Genomic DNA, 23970 nt, shown 5'->3' with positions numbered 1-23970 from the left:
CATCTTCGCGCAAATAGTTTCGTTTATTTCTTATTTTGTACTTCCTTTGTCTCAAAATAAGTGTCTGATTTCGTGAAACTTACTAAAAAGTTACAAATTTTTGTTCCATCAAGTAATGTAATGTACAGTACAGGAAACCGGGGATATAATGGACAGCTTAATATTTCGCGTACTGTTGCAGTTAAATGATTCAATTTTACATAAAAGATAGCTGTAATGACCTGCTTTATAGTGTACTCTCTCTCACGTGTATGAAGTTCATTCGCGGAAAATCATATAAAGTTTTGTTTGTTTATTAAAATTTCATTACAATATTGGACATTACTATTCGAATCAATCATTAGTTGAGTATTGTAGCTGTTTCATCGGTTTTATTCCATTTCAAAGTTATAGTTATTGCTAACATAATCTTAACGTCAATCTTTTTTCGAATTTTCATGTTATCAGAGACAACATGGGGATAGATTGGAAAGCTGTCCAAAGCATCCCTAACGAATTATAGGGCGAATTATTCTATTATTTTGAGGACCAGGTATGCCGCAAAGTTACAATAGGGTGACGAACCACGATTTTTCGGAAGATGTTATAAAAAGGGCCGTACTGGCTGTAATAGAAGAACAATGAGTTTAAGTTCTGCTGCGACAATTTATGATGTGAAAAAGTCTCACTCGCTAATTATGTGAAATAACAAGGGATATAGTATAGAAAATGTTAACTTTTCGCCCAATTTTGCACAAAGGCAAATATTTACCAAAAAATACGAAACTAAACTTGTGGAATACTTGTTGCAATGTAGCAACATGTTTCATGGTTTAGTACCAAAAGCCGTAAGACGACTAGCATTTAAATATGCTCAAAAAAATTCTTTGAAAATGACCGAGACATGGGCTATAAATGAAATGGTGGGTGAAGATAGATTTTTCTATATGGCATGGGATCGTGCAGCAACTCACAGATCTTAATACTATTGTCAATATTCAAGAAGAAATTAGAAACGTAATTGACGTAAAAGTAGCGTTGAAAACAGAATGGATTCAAATACCACCTCAATTAACCACTAAACTAGCGGAATTGGTGTCGAAGTGCTGTTGTTAAGCAGCATTAGAATAATTTTCTTAGTTATTATTAAAGTTTGTACTGTTCGAATATGTTTTTTTCTGTCAACTGTGATTAAAATGTCCTTTACCATTCGGTTATTGAACTGCAGAAGTAACCAATCATCAAAAATTCGTGTTATTCTAATATTTCGAAGGATGTTCAAATATGGATTTTCCATACTGTATGTTGTCAAAAAATTTTAACGCATCAACTTGACGTGTAAGATACTTAAAAATCTAGAGTTTTCTTACTATTTGTAAAAATTTATCTATTTCGGGACTTAAATTTACAACAAATCAGACACTTATTATGGGACAAAGGTAGTATTCTTCTAATAACTTAATATGCATTAAATAGATTTTGACATTATAACGATAAGGTTTCTTTTAAAGATTTTTGAGAAAGGTACAGAGTATGTATACAGATTCATTAATTCATTGAAAAATATAATTTCTTTTAAGACAAAACAGCTTTTTTAAGGCTTGCTTTTAATATGTAAGTCTGAATTACAACCTTCCCACAAAAAAGAGATTCAAGATTAAGAGATTGTAATCATTTTTACGGAAAGGTTTTTTTCAAATTCCCTTAAATATCAGATCAACAAATACACAACCACATTTTTTATAATTTACATAAAAAAAACACCTTATCACAAAATTTACGAAATTCCACGTTCACATCACGATTCTACGTAATAACATTATAATTTATACGATTAAAAAAATAATTTATAAAAAAGAATAACGTTACAATAAAATTTTAAATTGCACTTTAAAAGAGTATAAAAAAATGAGTACATATTGTGATGTTGATTTAAAAAATATATAATTTTTCAGTATAAAAACGAGATTATCTGAGAATTTTTATCAGCTAATAATCTTAATTCCTAGGCGATACACAAAAATCAATAAATTTTCAGGAAGAATGGAAGATTTCTTGTTCTTTTCGTTCTTGTTCATTTGAATAAAACATTTAAAAACAAATTGACATCATATCCTACCTTAAATATTTAATTAATCTTGAAACTGTGTGCGTTTTAATATTTTAAAATTTCCTTTTTTTTTCTATTATGCCTTTAGACCGCGTAGGCACTTTTTCATATTATGTAGCCATCCTTTTGCTGGTCATGGGCAATTTGCTTTGTAAGTTTCCCATCTTACATCGTCAGATTCATGAGTTAAGTAACGAAAACCAATCTGTGTTTCAAGAGCTCTCAAATCACACCAAGTTTGGTAATCCTAATAATATAAACATTTTAATTTAATTTATTTAAAATTATTACAGTAAAATCTCGTTATAACGGACTAATATAGTGAAGGGAGTGTCCTGAACATTGTTGCGTTCAGTCTACTTGGCTTTATATTTATACCAAAGACGGTAGAGTGTAAGAGGACTGCTAAATTCCAGGTACAGGTGCATAGCTTGAAGGCCCGCTTGTGACGTCACGCGTCTCTTAAGACGGAATGTTAATCTTAAACCGGAATGTTTCTAATTCTAGTGTTAGTTCCACATTTCGTTCAATAAAAATAAAAAAATCATAAAACTATCACTAGACCTAGAAAGTGTTTCTAGTTCTAGGTCTAATGTTAGTTCTAGGTATAGTGTTAGTTCTGCATAGTAACAGTGCTAGTGTAAAACTAGAACTAACACTAGACCTAGAACTAGAAACACTTTCTAGGTCTAGTGATAGTTCGAGTTTTAATTGTTATGCAGCGCTAGATTGTTGAATATTTTTAGTTTTAGTAAGGTTTCTAGTTCTAGGTCTAGTGTTAGTTCTAGTTTTACACTAGCACTGTTACTATGCAGAACTAACACTATACCTAGAACTAACATTAGATCTAGAACTAGAAATATTTGGGTTTAGCCATACGTTTGTTAAAACGGCTAAACCCGAATGATTTTCAATAAAAATATACAAGAATCTAGCGCTGAATAACAATTAAAACTAGAACTACCATCCTACAAAATCCGTTATATCGAGATTTTACTGTATTTAAAAAAAACTCACTTGTAACCAAATATGCTGAAGAGATTTATCAACAGAAAGTCGTTTATTTTGTTTAACTTGCAATAACTTATTTATTAATTCAATAGCTAAAAATAAAAATTTAATATATTTAAATTAATTTTATTAATAACAAATCATTACCTTCAGAAGATATTTCTTTCCATGGATTTGGTGGATACATAAACCCAGCATTTTGAATTTGTTGATTAATATCTTCGTCTTCATTAAATGGGAATGTACCGCTTAAACTTACATAAACAATAACACCAACACTCCACATATCCAACGATCTATTATAGCATTTATTAAGTAAAACTTCCGGTGCTAAATAAGCTGGAGTCCCAACAATTGATCGTCGAAACGATTTTTCACCTATAATCCGAGCAAAACCGAAATCGCACAATTTTACTTGTGGAAAATCAGCGTCGGAGCTCAATAAAACATTTTCTGGTTTTAAATCACAATGTGCAATGTTTTTTGTATGGAGATGTTTTAAAGCTATTAAAATCTACAAAAAAAAGGAATTTTTTTGAAGATTAAGATTTTATTATTAAATTAATACCTGGGTGATTAAAAATTTAGTAACTCTTTCGGGTAAACGTCCTTTATCATGCGATAAAATCATATCTAACATATCTCCTTTTAATTTTTCCATAACCACAAATATCCTTTCAGGCGTTTCAAACATTCTTTCTAAATTTACGACACCTAAATGAGATAAATTTTGTAAAATAGCGACTTCATTTTTTAATTGAGCTTCTTGTTTCGTTGGAAATCTCAACTTATCGATAACTTTAATTGCAACGGGTCGACACGTTTTTTTGTGAATCCCCCCAAAAACTGTTCCAAATTGTCCAGAACCTAAAATATCATCCGGGCAAATCTGATATAACTGTGTCATATCAGTTACTTCTTCTTCAGTATCATGATTTTCTTCACTTTCTATAGAAAGTAAATTTTATTTATAAAGTTTATTAATAATTATTAAAACTCACTTAAATTAGTTGTAACAGGCATTAAAGCTTGCCTTAAAGATGTTTCCCAACTTTTCGCTAAATAAGCACCGATACCCGTTTCTGGAGGCGGAAAATTTAATTGTTGTACTTGATCCAAATTAGACAACAAATCTTGTCCAACGAAATAATCGATGTTTGCTGTTCGAATTTCAAAACAATGCATAATATCCCCTTGTTTTACGCGAGCCGTATCGATTGTAAGGATATCAGCCAAGGGAATTTCACGATAATAATTAGATCCTTTATCATTTTGAAATAAAGTTACCGCTTTAGTGTCCAATCGCCAAAAATGTCTCCTCACAGTTCGATCTTTATTAGTGAAATGAACCAACCAACCCTCTTTAATTACTTTCGATCCTCTACGTTTCGTATGCTTTACAGATTGCACGATTCTCTGTAGCGGAATGTTGGCACTATGTAAAGATAAAGTACTGGGAATAAATTTAAAATTAGTTTTATTCAAGAAAATAGAGGAAGATATAACCCAGATAAGCGAATATTATTTATTTTTTAGTTTTTATTATTAAACAAAAGATCGTTTGTTAATTTGTTAATCAACTTTTTTTTAAATTAATAGACAGTGTTAGTTTATGAAAAAACAAGTATAGTAAGTAAGCAAGTATGTTAGTAAAGCAGTTACGTTTTATGATTATTATAGCATTTTCCAAAAGCAAAAAGTATTTTGGTTGGAATAAGTTTTTGTTAAAAACATCCCCTCCACCCCTAATTAATTGTTTAACGTACCTAGATGGTGTAGATTCGCCATCATCTCTAACTGGAACTCCTTCACTCTCACATAATCCATTTATTTGCGATGTTTGAGATGTTTTTTCTGAATCGCTCTCATCTTCAATTAAATTTGATATACTGTGACTATCACTACTTGTTGTACTTTCAGCATAATCACAATTTCCTATAAAAAAAAACGACACACTTTAAAATTAATAATCAAGTTTCATTTCTTGCAATTAAATTACCAATTGCGGCGTCTTTAATTTTTTCCGCTGTGCAATATATTTTAGCTTTTTCAACACATTTTTTATGTACGTTCCAATAACAACCTTCGCATTGATAACCTTGCCTATAAAGCCCCTTTAGAAGTCGTCTACAAACTTGACAAACGGTTGGGATTTTGTAGGTGTGTAGTTCAAATTTATGTAGAATTCGATTGGGGCCCGCACGTTCGAAGGAAATTAATCGACCTCCCAATGTTAAAGTTGGCGCTTCTAATGATCTATTCTAAATGGTTAAATTTTTTTAATTAATATTTTTTTATTGGGAAAAGTATAAAGAATACGATAACATTGATAAGTGAAGGTAAGAATAAATGAAAACAAAAATAATTTTAGAAATATTTATATTAATCAAAAGAAAATTTCAAAAAATAAACAAAATATAAATTACATTAAAAACCTTCACCCAACAATAAAAAAAATATGTCAAATAGATATAAAAAAAGATATTAATATTATTAAAATAGACTTTTTGGACGGAATCGTAAAAATATAAATCATTAAATATAAAAATATAAATCTCATTAAAAACCTTTACCCAACAATAAAAACGTATATAAAATATTAAATGTATAAAAAGAAATTCAAAATTATTATTTTTTTGGACGGAATCGTTGCAAAGTACACAATTTAATCTCTTATATTCAAACTCGCAGTAAATGCATTGGATATTCTTACCCAGCTGTTGGTCTCATCGGTATTTCCCGAATTTCCGGATGTCGCGGATGAATTTGATCCACCAGATGGACTACGTGGCACTTGAAGATTATGCGACCGTTTTCCTGGCTTATCTTCTAACAGTATGTACGAGCAATTATTTGGCACTTTTACTATACAACGTTTATGATAATTTTGGCCACAACCTAAAATATCAGTAAATAAATAGTTTATATACACTCTTTTTATGAAAATTAACAATAAAATATATTTTTGATATAAAATGTTAAATAAGGTTAACATGAAAATGTCAACCTTGATCTTATACAAATGTCATAATACATTTTTTAGGTTGAAGTTTTTGCCAAAAACTTCTGCACTGTTTTGAACCTGGGCATTGATAAGGGGAGACAAGTGGCATTGATAAACATCTTTACAGACAATTCATTTATTTCATAAAATGTCAAAAAACGTACAAATAACCTGAGAAAACTTGCCAGGGGTAATCAAGTTACTCTGTGGTGGATCCCAGGTCATAAAGACATTGTGGGTAATGTGAAGGCGGAGAAGCTGGCCAAAGAGGCAGTGAGGACGCCCTTTATTGAACCCTAATCCGACTGTGGGCTTCAAAAAAACCACATAAACCACATGGGAGAACTCAAATAAAATAAGAACTTCCAGGACACAGACAGGCGATGAGTATGATCTCAGTCACAAAAGAAAACTAAAGAGGTTTTACATCTCAGCAAAGGAGACTTAAGGTTGCTCTCAGGTTTTATGACATTTAAGACTTAACATTAGACAAGCTGAGAACCAAGTCAGAGACAGTTGAACATATTCTGTGTCCAGCATTTGGGAAAGTGTTTGAGACAATGGTTCAAGCTACCAAAGGGTTTCCTACTTGGTTTTCACATAATACCATTAAACGAATTTGAGAGAAAAGGAGGGCACACTGTGAATGGAAACATCTTAATTACATGGAGTATGTTAGAAGAGCTGAAAGCAATATCCAATCTGACCCAAAGGTGTTTTGTCCTTTTACTAACTATAAGTCTTATTCGGTTTTTATTGATCCTTCTCCAATCCAGCAGGATGTGGGTTGTTTGGAAATTAATGCCCTTCCTTTGAGTCAGATGCAGTTTGACAGGATTGAGGTTGAAGAGGCTTACTGACAATATTGGTACTGATGATCAATTTTAATCTTCATGCTTTTTGCTTAAATAATCGTCTTTCATTAAACTTATCAAAGTGTAATATTATTTCCTTCTCTATGAGGGTAAACACAATCCACTATAATTATAGCATCGCTGGTGAGAAGTTGCAAAGTGTCTCATTTATTAGAGACTTGGGTGTTACATTTGATTCAAATTATTATTTGATAAACATATTGATACTGTTATCTCCAAAACCTGGCATATATTAAGATTTATTATGAGATCCATGGTAACTTTTTCTAAAATTGCTGCAATGAGAAATCTCTATTTTGCCTATGTCTACAGCACACTTCCAAAAGTCAACTTGTACCCAGTTGAGATAAATAAATCAAAAAAAAATAAATAAAACCATCATTATTCATATTAACTAATAAATATCTCACTAATTTGACTCATAGGATTTGTTGAAAAAATAAATTACCTGCACATTTAAGTCCTTGCTTAACAAGTCCAAATAACATTTCTCCACAAAAATCACAAAAGGTTGGAATTTTATATGAATGTACAGACATAGCATGTGGCCTGACAATTGTAATTTCCGATTGTACCGAAGGAGCTAAAACAATAATAATTTTAAAAATTTTTTACATTAAATCTAATGGTTTAATTCTTACGCTTTCCAGTTAAAACAATTTCAACTAACGTTTCATCTGTAATATCAGCTGAAGAATTAATGAATTGTAAAATATTATTCGAGGTGTATTCATGTCGAAATAAAAGCACTCGATCTTCCAATCGATTAATTCCATGATCAGGAATCTAGTAAAAACTTACAATGTGAGATTATTCTTTTAACTCAATGGAAAATTTACCTTATTATGGATAAAGTTACATGCTAAATCTTTTAGGTTTTTAAAATTTAAGGAAGACTGCGGAACTGTCACTGTATCTCGTATGAGTCCAAATTGAAAAATAAAGGTAATATCAGATCCCTGCCCATCCATTTTTTTCTTTTAGACTTAAATTATCACGATTTTTTACAGCATGAATCCTAAAAAAACTGTTGAAAAGGTCAAGTTATAACTTTGGAGAAAATAAATGAAATATGATGAAATATCAAATGATATAACTGAATAAATAACATTTGTGGTTGAATTTAATATAAATAAAATTACCTTTTACGTTTAGATTAACATCAAACGTATGTAGTAAGTAGTTTTTAATACCGTTACACTGACTAATAAACACTAGTATGATATATCGCGACAATTATTTGCATTTACATCTGATTTAAAATCACTTTCGATGCTTCATGTAACAGCCAAACACTAGTTTTCTTAAGTTACAATGTAAAACTAAGAATTAAAACATTTGGAAAACGTTGTATTTTTACTTTTATTACTTATTAAAAATGTTCGCGGTACAACCAAGAACATTTATGACAAGAAGGAGAATATGTGGACAAGGAAAGGCAACTTTTTTTCTTTACGTTAAAATTTACAATTTACAAAAATTTAATATTTATAACAACATCATTTATTGTTTATATTTATTACGTTTATTATTCAATTTATTGTTTTATTTATACAATGCACATTTTTATCAATCTTACAGAGATAACAGTAAATGTTTAGTATTTACGGTTGGTAACAACATTTTCTTTATATTACAATTTACAATTAAATTTTTCATTAATACTTAACCAAATTCGATTAATTATATTTTTTTAATACATTATATTTATTATATAATTTTTTTAATCAAATTTTTTTTTATTAATTTCCAATGATTTACAGTTGGTAGCGCAATATTTCGTTTAAAAGAAATGTCAAACCTGCTTAACCTATAAAATAATATTTAAAATTTATTTTCTTAATTTTAAAATGGATCAAAGTGTTGCGAATAACCGATGTAAATATTGTAAGGAAGAATTAACATTATATCAGGAATGCTTAACCTGTATTAATTGTAATGAGGGAACCCATACAAAATGTTCAAAAAAAGGGTCTGTTCCTGGTGGTTTAAGTGGAGATGTTTTTTTTAAATATACTTGCTCAGAATGTTCTTCGACAAGTACAGAAGTTTTTGTTAGAGATAAAATGCCATGGGTACAAGTAATTACTTTGATTTTGCATCATATGCAAACACGAACGCCTGGATTAGCTAGGAAAGGTTATTTTCATTGGAAAACACACATCGCTACTTTCATTACAAAATATTGGGATGTCTTATTTAGTAAAGATTTGTATGATTAATTCTTAATATTTTTTTTGTTATAGTAATGAAACTAATCATAAACATTTTATTTTTAGTAAACGAAAGAAAAAATGGATGGGCACTGTTGCGGGAGCTTTATCTCATAATAGCCCGTTAATATTTTCATCTGGAACTTCAGCTGTTAATGATCAAGGATGGTGGACATTAACATATCCACAATTATTACCAAAAATTATTGTTGATATCAGTAAGTTTTAATTCAAACAAAAAAAATTTTATATCAACAAAAAAAAAATGTTTAGACTCAGAATTTATATCAAAAAAATTAAAATACAAGGAAAACAAAGTTTTAATTTATTCCGATGTGAATTTATTTGAAGAAATAGCTATTGAGAAAGGGATAAAACGTGAATTTCTTGAAACTGTCAATAATAGTGAGATTTCGAAAATGGTTTATGTTAAAGAAAGTATTCCGGTAAGATTTGATAACCAAAAAAATGAAGTTTACAATAAGATTTTTAAGGATTCTTCATCTAAAAAAATAAGGAGTGAAAAAATCGTCCAAAAATTAAGTTTATTGCCAACCATTGAGAAAATAAATGAAGCATCACCTAAAAAGTAAATAAATCATTTTAAAAAACTTAAATCAGATACATTTTTCTTTTAGGTATATAAAATTAGATAATCATATTGACCAAGTTAATAAAAAATCTGATTTAATAATGGATAAAAATAAATTATATAAAAAACCTGGAAACTTTTTAGATCCATTCATTCATTATAATACATCATTAAAAAGTATTTCGCATTTTATTGGTGCAAAATTAAGTGTAAAATTAACTGGGACGATTCGTGAAGAATTAATTTTATCACCTTACAGCGGGTTATATTTAAAACCTTATATTTTAAGAGACACAGAAAGTTTTCCAACATGGTTACAACTAATGGCAGAAATTCAGTTAAAAGGAAATGAAAAAAACGAAAATTTTATTTTACAGCCAAGATATCCTATCGATTATACTTATGTTCAACCCAGTCATATTCCAGCTATAAATAGTTTATGTAATCAATTTTTTTGGGAAGGAATTGATTGTAAAATAATAAATTTTGTAACCATTTTTTGTTATCTTCTTAATTTTTAGTAACCGAATCGCTTCAATATCCAGATTTTAGTTGTGTTGCTTTGTACAAAAAATTAATTGTTGCTTTTGGATTTATAGTACCAAACGTAAATGTTAATGAAAATTATTTGTCGTTTATTTTCACAAGACCTGGATGGAGAAACGCCGGACTTGGAAGATTTATTATTTATCATTTAATACAGGTTTGTAGAAAAATGTTTTTAATCAAAAATTATAAATAGTTGTATTTTTAGACCTCATTAGGTAAAGATATAACATTACATGTATCAATAACAAATGCGGCTTTGATACTTTATCAAAAATTCGGTTTCAAAGTGGAAAATGTCGAATTGGGATTTTATGACAAATATCTTAGAAGAGATACAACCGAATCTAAACATGCTTTCTTTTGTAGATTAGAACGTTAATTTATTATTTTTTATAAATAATTTTTTCATTAAATAAATTAAGTTTATATTAATAATAAAAAATATATATAAAATTACAGTAAAACCTCGATATAACGCAATGGTGTCCACTAACTTTTGATCAAGATTGACCGAAGGGTTTAAAGTAACCTTCCTTTTTTTTGCTTTAATTTTCGAAAATCAACAATGTTGATGTTTAGTCGATTTAAAGCTACTAAATAAAGAACGGTTATAATTGGGATCAATCTTTTTATAGATCTAGTCTTTATGGTCCATTACTAAGGTTTTATGTATAAAAAATATTTCTCCATCGCTTTTAGTTTTTGAGTTATGATTGAGTTAATTTTAGAAAATCAACAATTTTGACGTTTAATCGATTTAAAGCAGTGGTGTCCACTAATTTTTGAGCAAAATCGACTTTTTATATAAATATCTTGCCAAGATCGACCGAAGGGTTTAAAGTAACTTTACTTTTTTTTTGTTCTGAGGCCCAGAAGCAGGCCCTAGAACTAGAATTATTCTCAATTATTATCAATAGTATTATGTAAAAATATTATGAGTGTTATCTCCAAAGTCCGTTATATCGAGGTTTTACCGTATTAAAAATTTATTAATTCTGATTACCATTTAATTGACTACTTATTGATAAATTAAAAGATCCTAGAAACACCATTCTTTTAAAATTAGTGAAGAAACTCCATATTGACCAAAAAGAAAATAAACTGTTTTATAATAATAAATTGTATTAATCAATGTTTATCAATTATTACATAATAGCAAAATATTCAAAATTAAATACATTTCAGATCTAGAAAATTCAGTTAAATAGAAATAGATAACTTATTCAATATTAGTTTTTCTGATTTAATGTACTCTTTCACAATAGTCTTCTTATCCAAATTAGCATCCAAAACTAATACAGGTGCAGGACAACTATACGCGTTTTTATAATAAAGCCAGTTTTCATGAACATCATGTAATTTTTTTAGATATTCTATGGATACAGTTTTTTCCTCATCACGATTTCTTTGCAACATTCGTTCATAAACAATTTCTGGGCTTGTTCTAAGATAAACCACCAAATCAACTTTTGCTTCCGGTTTACTTTGCAACCAATTAAACTGCTCATTCAATACTGCAACAGAAGGTGCCGGCATGAGCCCTTCTCTTTGCATGTTATCCACAAAGCAATATCGCACACTGTATATTGATCTTTCCATTAACTTTATACTCCTCTCTGTCTTTAAAAAATGCTGTTGAATCATTGTTAGGAGAACATATGATTGGAATGTGAACGACCAACGTTTTGGATCTTCATATAACAAACCCTATTAAAAAATACAAAAAATTAAAATGAACGATAAATTTAAATATATGTACCAATAAATTAGCTTTCCCACAATTTCTCCACATTTCCACCGGTTCTGATAAAACTAATATATTTGAATTTCGCTGAAAATGGTTTAAAAATGTTGTTTTTCCGCTGCCAATATTTCCCTCAACGATAACAGTAAAGGGACGACTTGATTTTTTCGAATTCGACATTACTTTTCCTATAAATTGAACAAATTTTTTTAAATTTTAAATTTCTTATTTAACCAATTACGCCATCTATTAATAATAACCTTACCGATCCTGTTGATCAGATTGACAGCTCCTACATGAAACCTCATGTCTTTTTTTTGGCACAAAAATACACCAAATTGAATCGAGTATTTATTCGAGTTAATTCCTTAACGTACAGTTTATATTGCAATATATCAGATTTGTAGCTTAAAATTAAATATTACGTTATATCAGCTTAGAAAAAACCGTTCGAAATGTTACGAAGCGTTACCGGCACTGAAACACATGTTTAGGTTTTTATTGTTTACTTCAGAATTAGGTTATAGAGGACTTGTGTTATTAATAAATATATATGGTTTTCCTTATTTATTGAAAGATAATACCAAATTAAAGCATTTTGACTTAAATTTTTTTGTAAGATGATAGATATAAGTAAAATTGCTGGATAATAATTTTCAATGCTACCAACTACACCTTTTATTTGTTGCTAAAAATTAAATTAAACACTTTTTTATAGATATACCTATAAACAAGATTAAACCCTCTTTTTAAGTATTAGGTTGGATATTATATAGAATATATACATAATAATTTATTACAAAAATATTCAGTCGTACCAATAAATATGATTAATTTATTTTTAATTAATTATTTCAACATGATTAATTCATACACCACCCCTATCTTAAGTTTCTTATAACTTTTTAAATTCTAAACAAAAAAAATTAATTAAAATCATTTTAGTGGTTTATATCAATAATTTCAAATTTTAATAACCTCGCATTACATAGCAACGACAAACTATTTTAATTATATTATAATAAAAGCTTGTCAAATAACAAAAATACATCTTTAATCACCAAATTTTCTTTTCTGAGTATTATAATATAAGCTAATATAGTTTAATTACATAAAAACTGCGATTAATTTGATCATAAAAAGAAGTGAATTTGAATTTCCCGCTTCAATTCTAAAAAGGAAAGGCGACGTATCCAAATGAAGCTCAAAACATCCGAGACGCCTATTTGACCGAACAAGAACTACCGGTTTCCCCTCACTATCTCGTTGTATTATTTACAATAGCGAGTGGGCATCTGACGCGAGTTAATTGTAAATCTGAATGGGTCTGAATAGAACTGACCAAGAGGCTGTCGTGACGTATCCGTATGTTATTGTATTTTGTGCAACTTGAGCGTTTAATATCGAGGTAAGTTTTAAACGTGGCTTTTACATTTTTATACATTTCATTGTGCCTTCGTACCAACCAACGGGCCGTGAGCCGTGACATTGTAAATTTTCGTTCGAGAAGAACGCGCCGTCGTAATACCACGTGATAATTTAAGCAACGAGGTTTTGAGTAATTTTTATAAAAACGTGTTTTATTTGATTCATTTTTTTTCGTGAGTACAATTGGAAAGTAAGTTTTTTGATTTAATTATAATTATTCCATGATTTTTTTTTTTTAATTTTTTGTCGTCGACCTGCTTTTACATTTCCACGTGTAACCCAACATCTTGTCATTCACCTCTCTTCCGAGTGGGATACCAAGTATATCTTTGTACTCTCGCGATATCTCCCGCGCGTTTATTATATTTATAGGATGATTTTATTTCTTGATTTCAATATCGTGCCGTGATCGAAGTTCGTGATAATCGTAATTTTACGAAATTATTAACAACGAATTATTAAGGTAAAAGCGAAATAATTCTTTTTATTTGTCTTTGTTTTAATTTAATACTAAAAGTTGGTCAACATGTTTTTTGTTGACGTCATCATAATGAAAGCGTGCATAATACCGCAAAAAAAATAAAACGGTATTTTTCAGCTTTAACATACCTCTAAATTGCATAATTTTTTGCAAACAACGTGTAAAATCCAAAAATTTCATCATTTTAAAAATGCGGGCTTTAATTTGAGGTTATAATTAATTTTTGTATGTATTAAAAGATGGCGCTTTTAAAGCACAAAATAAATCATTTAATTTTGTTACAGATAAAAAGCAACAAATAAAGATGAGTTCAAGTACGTGTTACAAGTGTAATAGGCAAGGTCATTTTGCTCGAGAATGTAACAGCGATGGTGGTGGCCGTGATAGTTTCAGCGGTCGTGGTCGCGAAAAATGCTACAAATGTAACCGTTTGGGCCATTTTGCACGTGATTGCAAGGAGGAAGCGGAACGTTGCTATCGTTGTAATGGCGAAGGTCATTTTGCAAAGGACTGTAAGCAAAGTCCGGAGGTGCCGTCCTGTTACACGTGCAATAAGCCTGGGCATATCGCTAGGAGTTGCCCAGAATCTGGTGGCGGAAATGATCGCGTTTCCAGCCAAGCGTGTCGTACTTGCAAGAAGTTGGGGCACATATCGCGTAATTGTCCGGAAAATACCAAGTGCTTCAGGTGCCAGAAAACGGGCCATTTCATGCGCGATTGCGACCAAGAGTAGGGCCCTACCCTCCATACAAAAAAATTACTATATCTAAATCCGCCAACAACAACAACAACACGTCTTTGTTCATTGGATTGCATTTTTTAACGATGATGATGAGAGAGAGAGATGAGAGGTTTGACGGTTTCCGAGGTGTTGACAAAGTTTTACACTTGTTGTATTTTTCATATGTTTAAAAATTGTTTTGGTCCATATCTGTAATACGGTTTGTAAGCCTATTTATTCTCAAACACTTCCTGTATTTTGTATTTCTCTCTTTTTTTTTTTAAATACTATCGTAGGATTCGTTTTCATTTATATAGGTAAACCCAAAATAAAATAAAAATCCCTCTTCCTTTTACAACATCACCACATACAATCCCCCTATCCTTTTTATTTTGTTCAGGGAATAACTATTTTCCTAATAAAATATATAGAAATTTTTCATTATGTTGTTTCTTTTTTAAATATCCACAAAAAAGAATCCGCAAGGGTTCTATTCCCTAAATATGCGAACGGCGAATTTAATACCTTATGGGAAAAGGGTGGTTAGAGGGACCACGCGGTTTATTCGTCGATTAACAATTTGGATGGAAGAGTTATTAAAAATGAATTAAGGGTGTGATATAAAGTCAATTTAAACAAGTAATGCGAATATTTATCTACTTAGGTACAAATGTTACAAAAAAACTATGTATAATGTAATGTTATAACTTATAACAAAATAATATGTAATGAAAATATGTGAGGTTGAAAAAGGAAAACCTCGTAAAAATACAATGCAATTAATAGGAGCTGACTACAGCAAGCAAAAAATAAAAAACTAGATAAAATAAATAAAAGTTGGAAGATGTTACAACAAAAAAACGCACGATGCAATTATAGCAATGCCATCGGCAAGCCTTCCAAGTCATTGAAATTATTTTTGAGGTATTCATCAATGCCATAGAAACTTTTAAATCCAAGGTAGAGCCTTATTTTAGATTTAAACTGCATCAAGGGCCCGGACACGCTCGGGCAGCCCACCATTCCGAGCTCGCGCAGTACGTGTAAAATTTATTTCAATATTGTTATTACTTCTAGTTTGATAATTGTGTTTATCGCCCACTTTACGATATCAACCTCGTATCGTTACGATATGAGGTTAGATTTTTTTTGATGTATTGCAGAAATTCTAGAATATACAGGATGTATCTGAATGACTGCAACAAACTTCAAGGGCTGATTCTTTAGTGAATTTTAAGGGTAAACGCTAGGAAAATGAAATTTGGGGAATTTGTTTAACTCATAATAGGGCACGTTTTGACCCTATTTGTACTTTCAACCTACCCTTCTAAACTACTAAACGTAACCACCCCCTTTACATTTTTGCTAAAATTTTTTTTATGCAGATGATAAATACATTAAAAAAATTTTACATAGATAGATGAAAGTATTCTAAAACTTTTTTGTCTCTCTGAAATTTTTCCAAAAACGACTAATTTTTGAGAAAAAAAATAGTAAAGCAAACACTGCCCGTTAAACAACGGGGTTGTCGATCAAAAGTTGGAAAGAATTTTGAATGAAAAAATCTTAGTAAGCTTTGCAATCTTTGTCAGAAATATTTTTGACGTTTAAATGTCAGCTTTTCTTACTATTATTATTGTTTTTCAAATTAATTTTTGAATAAAGTTCTATCGCATTTACGGTCGTTCACTTGACGTTTCAAAATTTTAAATAAAACAATAATAAAGTAAGAAAACCACTGATATTTAAACGTCAAAAATATTTCTGACAAAGATTGCAAAGCCTACTAAGATTTTTTCATTAAAAATTCATTCCAACTTTCGATTAACAACCCTACAGCTTAACAGTTAGTGTTTACTTAATTTTTTTTTCTCAGAAATTATTAATTTTTAGAAGAACATCAGAGAGACAAAAAAGTTTTAGAATAGTTTTATCTAACTGAATATTTTCCAATGTATTTATCATCTTCATAAAAAAAATCTAGGCATAAATTGAACGGGGGTGGTTACGTTTAGTAGTTTAGAAGGGTAGATTGAAAGTACAAATAGGGTCAAAACGTGCCCTATTATGAGTTAAACATATTCCCCAAATTTCATTTTCCTAGCGTTTATGGTTTTTGAGAAAAAGAAATTAAACCAAAATTTTCCGCTATTTTTGGAGGGGTATAGCTCCTTAGGGGAGCCAAAGTCGCCCATGGTTCATATATCAAAGTACCCTTAAAATTCACTAAAGAATCACTCCTTGAAGTTTGTTGCAGTCATTCAGATACACCCTGTATACACACGGAACAGTTAAAATATTCAGTCCAGAGAATTTGGAATTTGGCATTTCTTTTACATTCCAAAAGCCTGGACAGCGTGACCCCAACACAGAATGGCGTAGGACACTTGTGGGTAGAAGTATCCTTAATAAGTGACAATCAAAGGGTCAAACCGTACTATATCAGATTTCTAATTCCAAAAATACACTTATTTAACTTCCTGACCAAGCCTCCCACGTTAGCTTGGAATCAAGTATCACTCTCAGATATTTAACCAGCTGACTGGGATTTGAAGCAATTTCCCGTAAAGCAAACGTCAATGACTTAGTCTTGGACATGTTCACCGCAAGATTATTAAATTTAAACCAAGATAGAAGTCTTCAGGTAGAGCTAGACACAGCCTGATCAAGAGCTATATCATCCACATAAAGTACAACCTCCGAGCTCTGTGACAGGCAGCTAGGCATGTCATTAATAAATCAAAAACAGCAACGGACTTATTGTTAGTACAGACCCTTGTGGGACCCCGTATTTAATGAATATGAGTTCACTAGGTATTAAGAATTTGTAACCAGACATGCTGTATTATCGGCAGGATAGTATCGAGTTAGGACTGTGTGTCCAGTTGGTTTGCAGTTGTCTGGAATATAGCCAATAACTTCGCCATTTTTGGTTTCAAAGAAAAATGTTTCAAATACAAGTCTTTATATGTCAAAAACATGACAGTTTCAACAATTAGGAATAATTAATAATGTATGGGTACTACAATAATACACATTTAATGTAGTTTCGTCATTAGCCGTCTACTTTTTGGAAGCTTTTTAACATGTCCGGTGTTAAAGAATTTTTTTAATATTTTGGTTACTGTGGATTGTGTGATTTGTGTATCCGGGTCAATATTTTTGAACAGTGTACAAACCTCATTTTGAGTGCGTTTTTTCTATCACCGTACCCATACATCATTAATATTTGGATTCTTTGTCGTTTGCTTAATTGCGTCATATTTATACTGTCAATTTTTTGACATTTAAAGCTGTCAACGGCGTTATTTCGGCGTCTACTTTGATTATAATTTGCTGATTTAATATTTTCAGAGAACGCATTTTTTCTCGGTTTTTTCTTATTCAACCATACGATATGATATGTTTGTCGCGTAGAGGGATTTATCCTCTATCAAAATATGCAAAAAATAACAATGTTGGTTGCCATAGCAACGAAACAAAAAACAATACAAACAAACAAATATCACCAAAAAATGTGCCACGATTAACAAAGAAACTTGTATTTAGTCATTGACTTTTGCTTTACGGGAAATTTCTCCAAATCTCACTCAGCTGGTTAAATATCTAGGAGTGATCTAGGACTGAGCTTGGTCAAAATTAGCCAAAATTATTAGTCGAGATATTTGACACGCCTGTATATCACCACCCAGCTATCTGCTTTGTCTATTTTCTTATTTTTTCTGATCAGTCCGGAGTCACACATGTACACCTGAATTGCCCGACTGTCTGTGTAAATGTTTATGAATGCACCTTTCTGTCCAATTTCTAGGTTTAAACTGCTCCACAACTTTATAGCAAGAACTTTTGCTTGAATGGTTATGTTCGAACTGAAGGGCAATTTAATATGGCTATGCTATAATTTATATGGTCTAAGGACAAGGGCTCCTCTTTTTCATTGTTATATGGTAAAATATAGTTTATATGTCGTTCTTGTTGCTGTATTTAGCTTCTTCGTAGCTTGTTTACAAGCGTTCAACTTCCCGTTAATTGTCACGTTGAACCAAGTCAGCGAATAATTAATTAAAGCAGTAAATGAGATAATTAATGCAAGAATAAAAAACCAATTGTAATCGTAAAATAATACATTGTATTTATGAATATTAGTAATGGTATAGGCAACCCATATTGTTTAAAGTTCAAATTTTAGGTTAGAATTAATATTTTTGAGGTTAAGTCTGCATAGTGCTTTCAAAAAAGAAAAAGATGTTACCAAGAATAAGATTTTCAAAATTAATTAATAAAAAATTAAGTAAAATTAAGCACCATGGTAAGCTACGCAAGTATAGCACGGAATTTAATGAATGTGAAACGGACGTAGCTTTTTCTAATGGGTAGGTTATGTTTACTAACTAAATATTACAATTTTTAAAAAGGGAGAGAAACTTATTAATTTATTTTTTACCTTTAGTATTAATTTAAAGATTTCTTCTGGAAAGTATGCAAGATTTGCTGATGGTTGTGCTGTAGCTACGTTGGGTGACACTTCCGTAATGGTTACGGCCGTTTCAAAAACGAAATCCACTCCTAGTAATTTTTTACCTTTGGTAGTAGATTATAAACAAAAATCCGCCGCAGCGGGTAGAATACCAACAAATTTTTTTCGTAGAGAATTAGGTCCGACAGAACGCGAAATTCTAACATCAAGATTAATCGATCGAAGTTTACGACCACTTTTCCCAGAAAATTACAATTTTGAAACACAATTAATGTGTAATATGTTGGCTGTAGATAGTGTAAATAACCCAGATGTGATTTCAATAAACGCAGCATCCGCAGCTTTAAGTTTGAGCGATATACCTTGGAATGGTCCAGTCGGCGCTGTACGTGTGGGTTTAATCGATAATGAATTACTAATAAATCCAACTAGAAAGGAAATGCAATCTTCTGATTTAAATTTAATTGTTACTGCAACAAAACATAATTTAGTTGTGATGTTGGAAGCTCAAGCAAATTGTGTACATTTACCAGAATTTACAAAAGCTATAAAAAAAGGTACTCAAGAAGCTGTACTGGTTGTGAATGCAATTGAAAAAATGCAAAAAAAATTTGGTAAACCCAAAAGAAATGTTGAAACGCCATCAAATTTATCAGCGGAAATCACTGAAGCTTTAGAAATATTGTTAAAAACTAGAATTAGAGAGATTTTTCAAAATTATAAACATGATAAATTAAGTAGAGATTACGCTTTAAACGATGTTAGAAATGATGTATCAGAAAAGATAAAAACAAGTTACCCTGATGTTGAATCATCATTAATCAATGAAGGAATAAATAATGTAATTAAACATGAATTTCGTGAGTTAATTTTCGAACAAAATATTCGATGTGATGGTCGCAGCCTTTCCGATTTAAGAAACATAACTTGCCAAGTAGACTTATTTAAACCACTTCACGGAAGTGCTCTTTTCCAAAGAGGACAAACGCAAGTTTTTTGTACCGTTACCTTAGATTCACATCAAAGCGCTTTAAAAATGGACTCTCTATCAATGTTAACAAGGTACTTTTTCTTTTAATATTTATTTTCGTTAATTTTAAATAAATACATAAATATTCAAGTTTCATTTTTAAGCGGTGTTAAAGAAAAAAATTTTTTCTTACATTATGAGTTTCCGCCATATGCTACAAAAGAAACAGGTCGAGTTGGACCAATTGGAAGAAGAGAAATGGGTCATGGAGCTTTAGCAGAAAAAGGATTAAATGCAACTTTACCAAAGGATTATCCATTTACTATTAGATTGACTTCTGAAGTGTTAGAATCAAATGGTATGTATTTTTTACATATAATATTCTTACTTACAGTGAATTTCACTTAACCCTTTGTGTCCTAAGAAGTCAAAAATATTGACAGAATTAAAACGCTATCAAAATACACTCAGTAAAGGCCTTTGAAATCAATTTTAGCCGCCATTCCAGGGGGATCATGGTACTTGAGAGTACCATCAAGCATTAAAATATATTTTAGTAATGTTGCAGTATACAAAAACTTTTATTGCTAATATAAAAATAATACTCCTAAATTTGTTATTACCTTAGAAAATAAGTAACACTTGCTTTAGCTAAATCACATTATGACATTCAGAAAAACAGTTCTTTCTTTCATTACAACATAAATAAACATTGCACGCAGTACATTTTGAGTGGGGTCTAGCTTGGCAGAACAATTTTCACAACTTCCTCTTTCTTTGAACTTACGCCACGACATTTTCGTGGACGCAGTAAATTTGAAGATTTATTTATCAGACCTGCATTTACAGAACGACGAAAATCTGATAGAATATTGAGAAAAAACATATTGAGCAAAAACTAACATTTTCGCATAATCTAAGTGTCAAAAAAGATGCAAATTCAAAAATTCCTGGAAGCCGTGTTTACTGAAATTAAGAAATGAAACTTATTTTAAATTAACTTAAAGCTTTCTCTTTAAAATGATGTATAATAATGGTTGTGTTGGATCACAAAAATGTGGAGAAAAAGAATATTGAAATTAAACTTACATTTTCGTATAACCTAAAAATGTCAAAAAGATACTAATTTAAAAATTCCTGGAAGCCGTATTTATTGAAATTAAGGAATTAAACTTATTCTAAATTAAAGCTCAAAGCTTTCTCCTTAAAATGATGTATAATAATTGTTGGATTGGATTGGAAAAATATTGAGAAAAAAATGTTGACATAAAACTTACATTTTCGTATAACCTAAAAATGTAAAAAGATGCTAATTTCAAAATTCCTGGAAGCCGTGTTTATTGAAATTAAGGAATGAAACTTATTCTAAATTAAAGCTCAAAGCTTTCTCTTTAAAATGATGTATAATAATTGTTGGGTCGGATTGGAAAAATATTAAGAAAAAAAATGTTGTAACAACACTTACATTTTCGTATAACCTAAAAGTGTCAAAAAAGATGCTAATTTAAAAATTCCTGGAGGCCGTGTTTATTGAAATTAAGGAATGAAACTTATTTTAAATTAAAGCTCAAAGCTTTCTCTTTAAAATGATGTATGATAATTGTTGGATTGGATTGGAAAAATATTGAGAAAAAAATGTTGAAATAAAAGTTACATTTTCGTACAACCTAAGAATGTCAAAAAAGATGCTAATTTAAAAATTTCAACTAATTTAAATTAAAGCTCAAAGCTTTCTCTTTATGATGACATATAATAATTGTTAGGTTGGATTGGATTCATCCACAGCCAACTGCCTAGTGCCATGATAATAACATAGATGGTTAAATGTTTCAAAATACGGGCGGATCTTGTATAGTTTATCCTCATTATTCTTAGAATGTTATCGTTGACATGCAGATATGATAAAATCTCCTGTTACTGGTCATTGTTCGTATGACAAGTGGTTCATCCAAGTCTTCAGCATTACTCCAGAAGAGTTTATAGCTTGGCAAACTGTGATAACTCATTAAGAAATGTATGCCAATATCTTCTTTCAAGTTTAGCATTTTATTCCTTTGGGTGACGTACAAATTACTTTGAAAGGTAATATCTTTCACACTCACTTTCTCTATATAATGGTATCTTGGAATTTTAGTCTGTTTTTCCCGTCTTCTCCATCTTCTATCAATTTTTGCCTTGTTCTTCTTGTCGGGCCCTTTGCCACATATTTCTACTATTTCAGTGTACTTTCCTCATTTTCATTAGTTACTTATTCTACTTCTTCATCTTCCAGTATAGGTACCTCACTAGCAGTAGTAATAACAATGTCATCTTCTTCATCTTTTATTTCTCAATCTCAATATTGTACCTGTTATTATACTGGCGGTACTTTTACGTACCAAACATAAAATGTTGCAATAAAAATTGCCGTCTTGAAAGATGTACGGCTAAATCCGAATGTTTCTAGTTCTCAGTCTAGTGTTAGTTCTAGTTTTACACAACCACTAGAACTAACACAAGACCTAGAACTAGTAAATAACTAATACTTAGAACTAACACAAGACCTAGAACTAATAAATTAAGTAATTAATTTAATTTTTTAGGTTCTAGTTCAATGGCAAGTGTTTGTGGTGGTAGTTTAGCATTAATGGATGCTGGAGTTCCTATAATTGCACCAGCTGCTGGTGTTGCAATCGGTTTAATGACAAAATATTCAAATAACGATACAAAACACATGGAAGATTATCGAATTTTAACAGATATATTGGGTATTGAAGATTATTTAGGTGATATGGATTTTAAAATAGCTGGTACGAAAAAGGGCATAACCGCTCTACAAGCTGATATTAAAATACCTGGTTTGCCATTAAAAATTGTAATGGAGGCTGTTCAACAAGGTGTTGAAGCCAAATCGAGAATATTAGATATAATGCATTCCTGTATTGATAAACCAAGACAAAAATCGAAAGATAATTGGCCAGTTAGCGAAACGTTACAAATAGAACCAAATAAACGTGGGAAATTACTTGGTGTCGGAGGTGTGAATTTAAAGAAAATATTTTTAGAAACTGGAGTTCAAGTAAATTCTAACGAAAATAAATTTTAGTTTATTATAAACTATTTTATTTTTTAGATAAATCAAGTTGATGATAACTCCTACGAAATATTTGCACCAAGTCAACAAGCTATGAATGAAGCTCAAGAAATCATTAATAATTTATTAACAACAGAAAAGATTCCAGAATTAGAATTTGGCGGAGTTTATAAAGCAACAATTGTGGAGCTGCGGGATATTGGGGTTATGGTTACTTTGTATTCGGGAATGCCCCCCGCTTTGTTACATAATTCCCAATTAGATCAAAGAAAAGTATATAAAAAAATTATTATTTGTTTAATGAAATTAATTTTTTTTTAATTTAGGTTGCTCATCCATCAGCGTTAGGTTTAGAAGTTGGACAAGAGTTTCAAGTGAAGTATTTTGGGAGAGATCCAGTTTCTGGTTTAATGAGACTTTCACGTAAAGTTTTACAAAGTGCTAGATAGATTTTTTTAAATAAAATTTTTAATAAGTGTTATGTATTGTATCTGTGTTTATGTTGAAGTAGATATCATTTGTGAATACCAACTGCTTCTTCCTCAGCCTGTATTTATCCACTTCAGGCCTCTTTGAAATGTCATCATTTATCATTAATCCACCTCTTTTATGGTTTTCCTGCAATCGTCTAGTTTCTCTCAATTTATTTTTACCAACATTTGACAAGTTTTTTTTATTTAATAAAGAAATAAATTTGTATTCATTAAAATCAAATCTGACAAATAAAAATTAAAATATGATCT

At 30.4% G+C, this 23970-nt stretch overlaps 5 protein-coding genes across 9 annotated transcripts; 3 read left to right on the top strand and 2 right to left on the bottom strand.

Moving 5' to 3' along the window:
* Positions 1–414: 414 nt before the first annotated feature.
* On the bottom strand, positions 415–8412 carry LOC111424569 (serine/threonine-protein kinase D3). Of its 2 annotated transcripts, none has more exons than XM_023058153.2 (12): positions 8122–8412; positions 7819–8006; positions 7621–7765; positions 7428–7562; positions 5814–5998; positions 5100–5361; positions 4867–5035; positions 4102–4553; positions 3669–4048; positions 3248–3614; positions 3107–3192; positions 415–2336 (listed from the first exon to the last, which is right to left on the bottom strand). In XM_023058153.2, the coding sequence occupies exons 2-12, from the start codon at positions 7948–7950 to the stop codon at positions 2223–2225; spliced, it is 2427 nt and encodes an 808-aa protein (XP_022913921.1). In that variant the 5' UTR covers positions 7951–8006; positions 8122–8412; the 3' UTR covers positions 415–2222. The 2 variants fall into 2 exon arrangements, with proteins under 2 accessions (XP_022913921.1, XP_022913923.1); XM_023058155.2 differs by having other exon boundaries at positions 4102–4535; positions 8122–8411.
* A 339-nt stretch (positions 8413–8751) lies between these two features.
* Positions 8752–10964, top strand: LOC111424558 (Ada2a-containing complex component 2). The gene is made up of 7 exons (XM_071197615.1): positions 8752–9191; positions 9259–9410; positions 9466–9638; positions 9687–9781; positions 9831–10255; positions 10306–10487; positions 10539–10964. The coding sequence occupies exons 1-7, from the start codon at positions 8830–8832 to the stop codon at positions 10710–10712; spliced, it is 1563 nt and encodes a 520-aa protein (XP_071053716.1). The 5' UTR covers positions 8752–8829; the 3' UTR covers positions 10713–10964.
* Positions 10965–11443: 479 nt separating this feature from the next.
* LOC111424509 (deoxynucleoside kinase-like) lies at positions 11444–12750 on the bottom strand. The gene is made up of 3 exons (XM_023058061.2): positions 12343–12750; positions 12093–12265; positions 11444–12040 (listed from the first exon to the last, which is right to left on the bottom strand). Exons 1-3 carry the CDS (start codon positions 12383–12385, stop codon positions 11534–11536), a joined length of 723 nt encoding a protein of 240 aa, XP_022913829.2. The 5' UTR covers positions 12386–12750; the 3' UTR covers positions 11444–11533.
* A 453-nt stretch (positions 12751–13203) lies between these two features.
* CNB (CCHC-type zinc finger nucleic acid binding protein) lies at positions 13204–15148 on the top strand. Of its 4 annotated transcripts, none has more exons than XM_071197310.1 (2): positions 13204–13485; positions 14271–15148. In XM_071197310.1, the coding sequence occupies exon 2, from the start codon at positions 14291–14293 to the stop codon at positions 14717–14719; it is 429 nt and encodes a 142-aa protein (XP_071053411.1). In that variant the 5' UTR covers positions 13204–13485; positions 14271–14290; the 3' UTR covers positions 14720–15148. The 4 variants fall into 4 exon arrangements, with proteins under 4 accessions (XP_071053411.1, XP_071053413.1, XP_022913883.1 ...); XM_071197312.1 differs by lacking the exon at positions 13204–13485 and adding an exon at positions 13518–13695; XM_023058115.2 differs by lacking the exon at positions 13204–13485 and adding an exon at positions 13778–13968.
* Positions 15149–18892: 3744 nt separating this feature from the next.
* Positions 18893–23717, top strand: LOC111424477 (polyribonucleotide nucleotidyltransferase 1). The gene is made up of 6 exons (XM_023058014.2): positions 18893–19080; positions 19158–20246; positions 20319–20512; positions 22737–23212; positions 23267–23500; positions 23554–23717. Exons 1-6 carry the CDS (start codon positions 18953–18955, stop codon positions 23674–23676), a joined length of 2244 nt encoding a protein of 747 aa, XP_022913782.2. The 5' UTR covers positions 18893–18952; the 3' UTR covers positions 23677–23717.
* Positions 23718–23970: the final 253 nt, after the last annotated feature.

The sequence above is a fragment of the Onthophagus taurus genome, chromosome 7 (genome assembly GCF_036711975.1).
Source record: "Onthophagus taurus isolate NC chromosome 7, IU_Otau_3.0, whole genome shotgun sequence".
Classification (NCBI taxonomy): Eukaryota; Metazoa; Arthropoda; class Insecta; order Coleoptera; family Scarabaeidae; genus Onthophagus; species Onthophagus taurus.
Note: the sequence above shows the minus strand (reverse complement) of the source record. Positions and strands in the feature narration are given on the sequence as shown.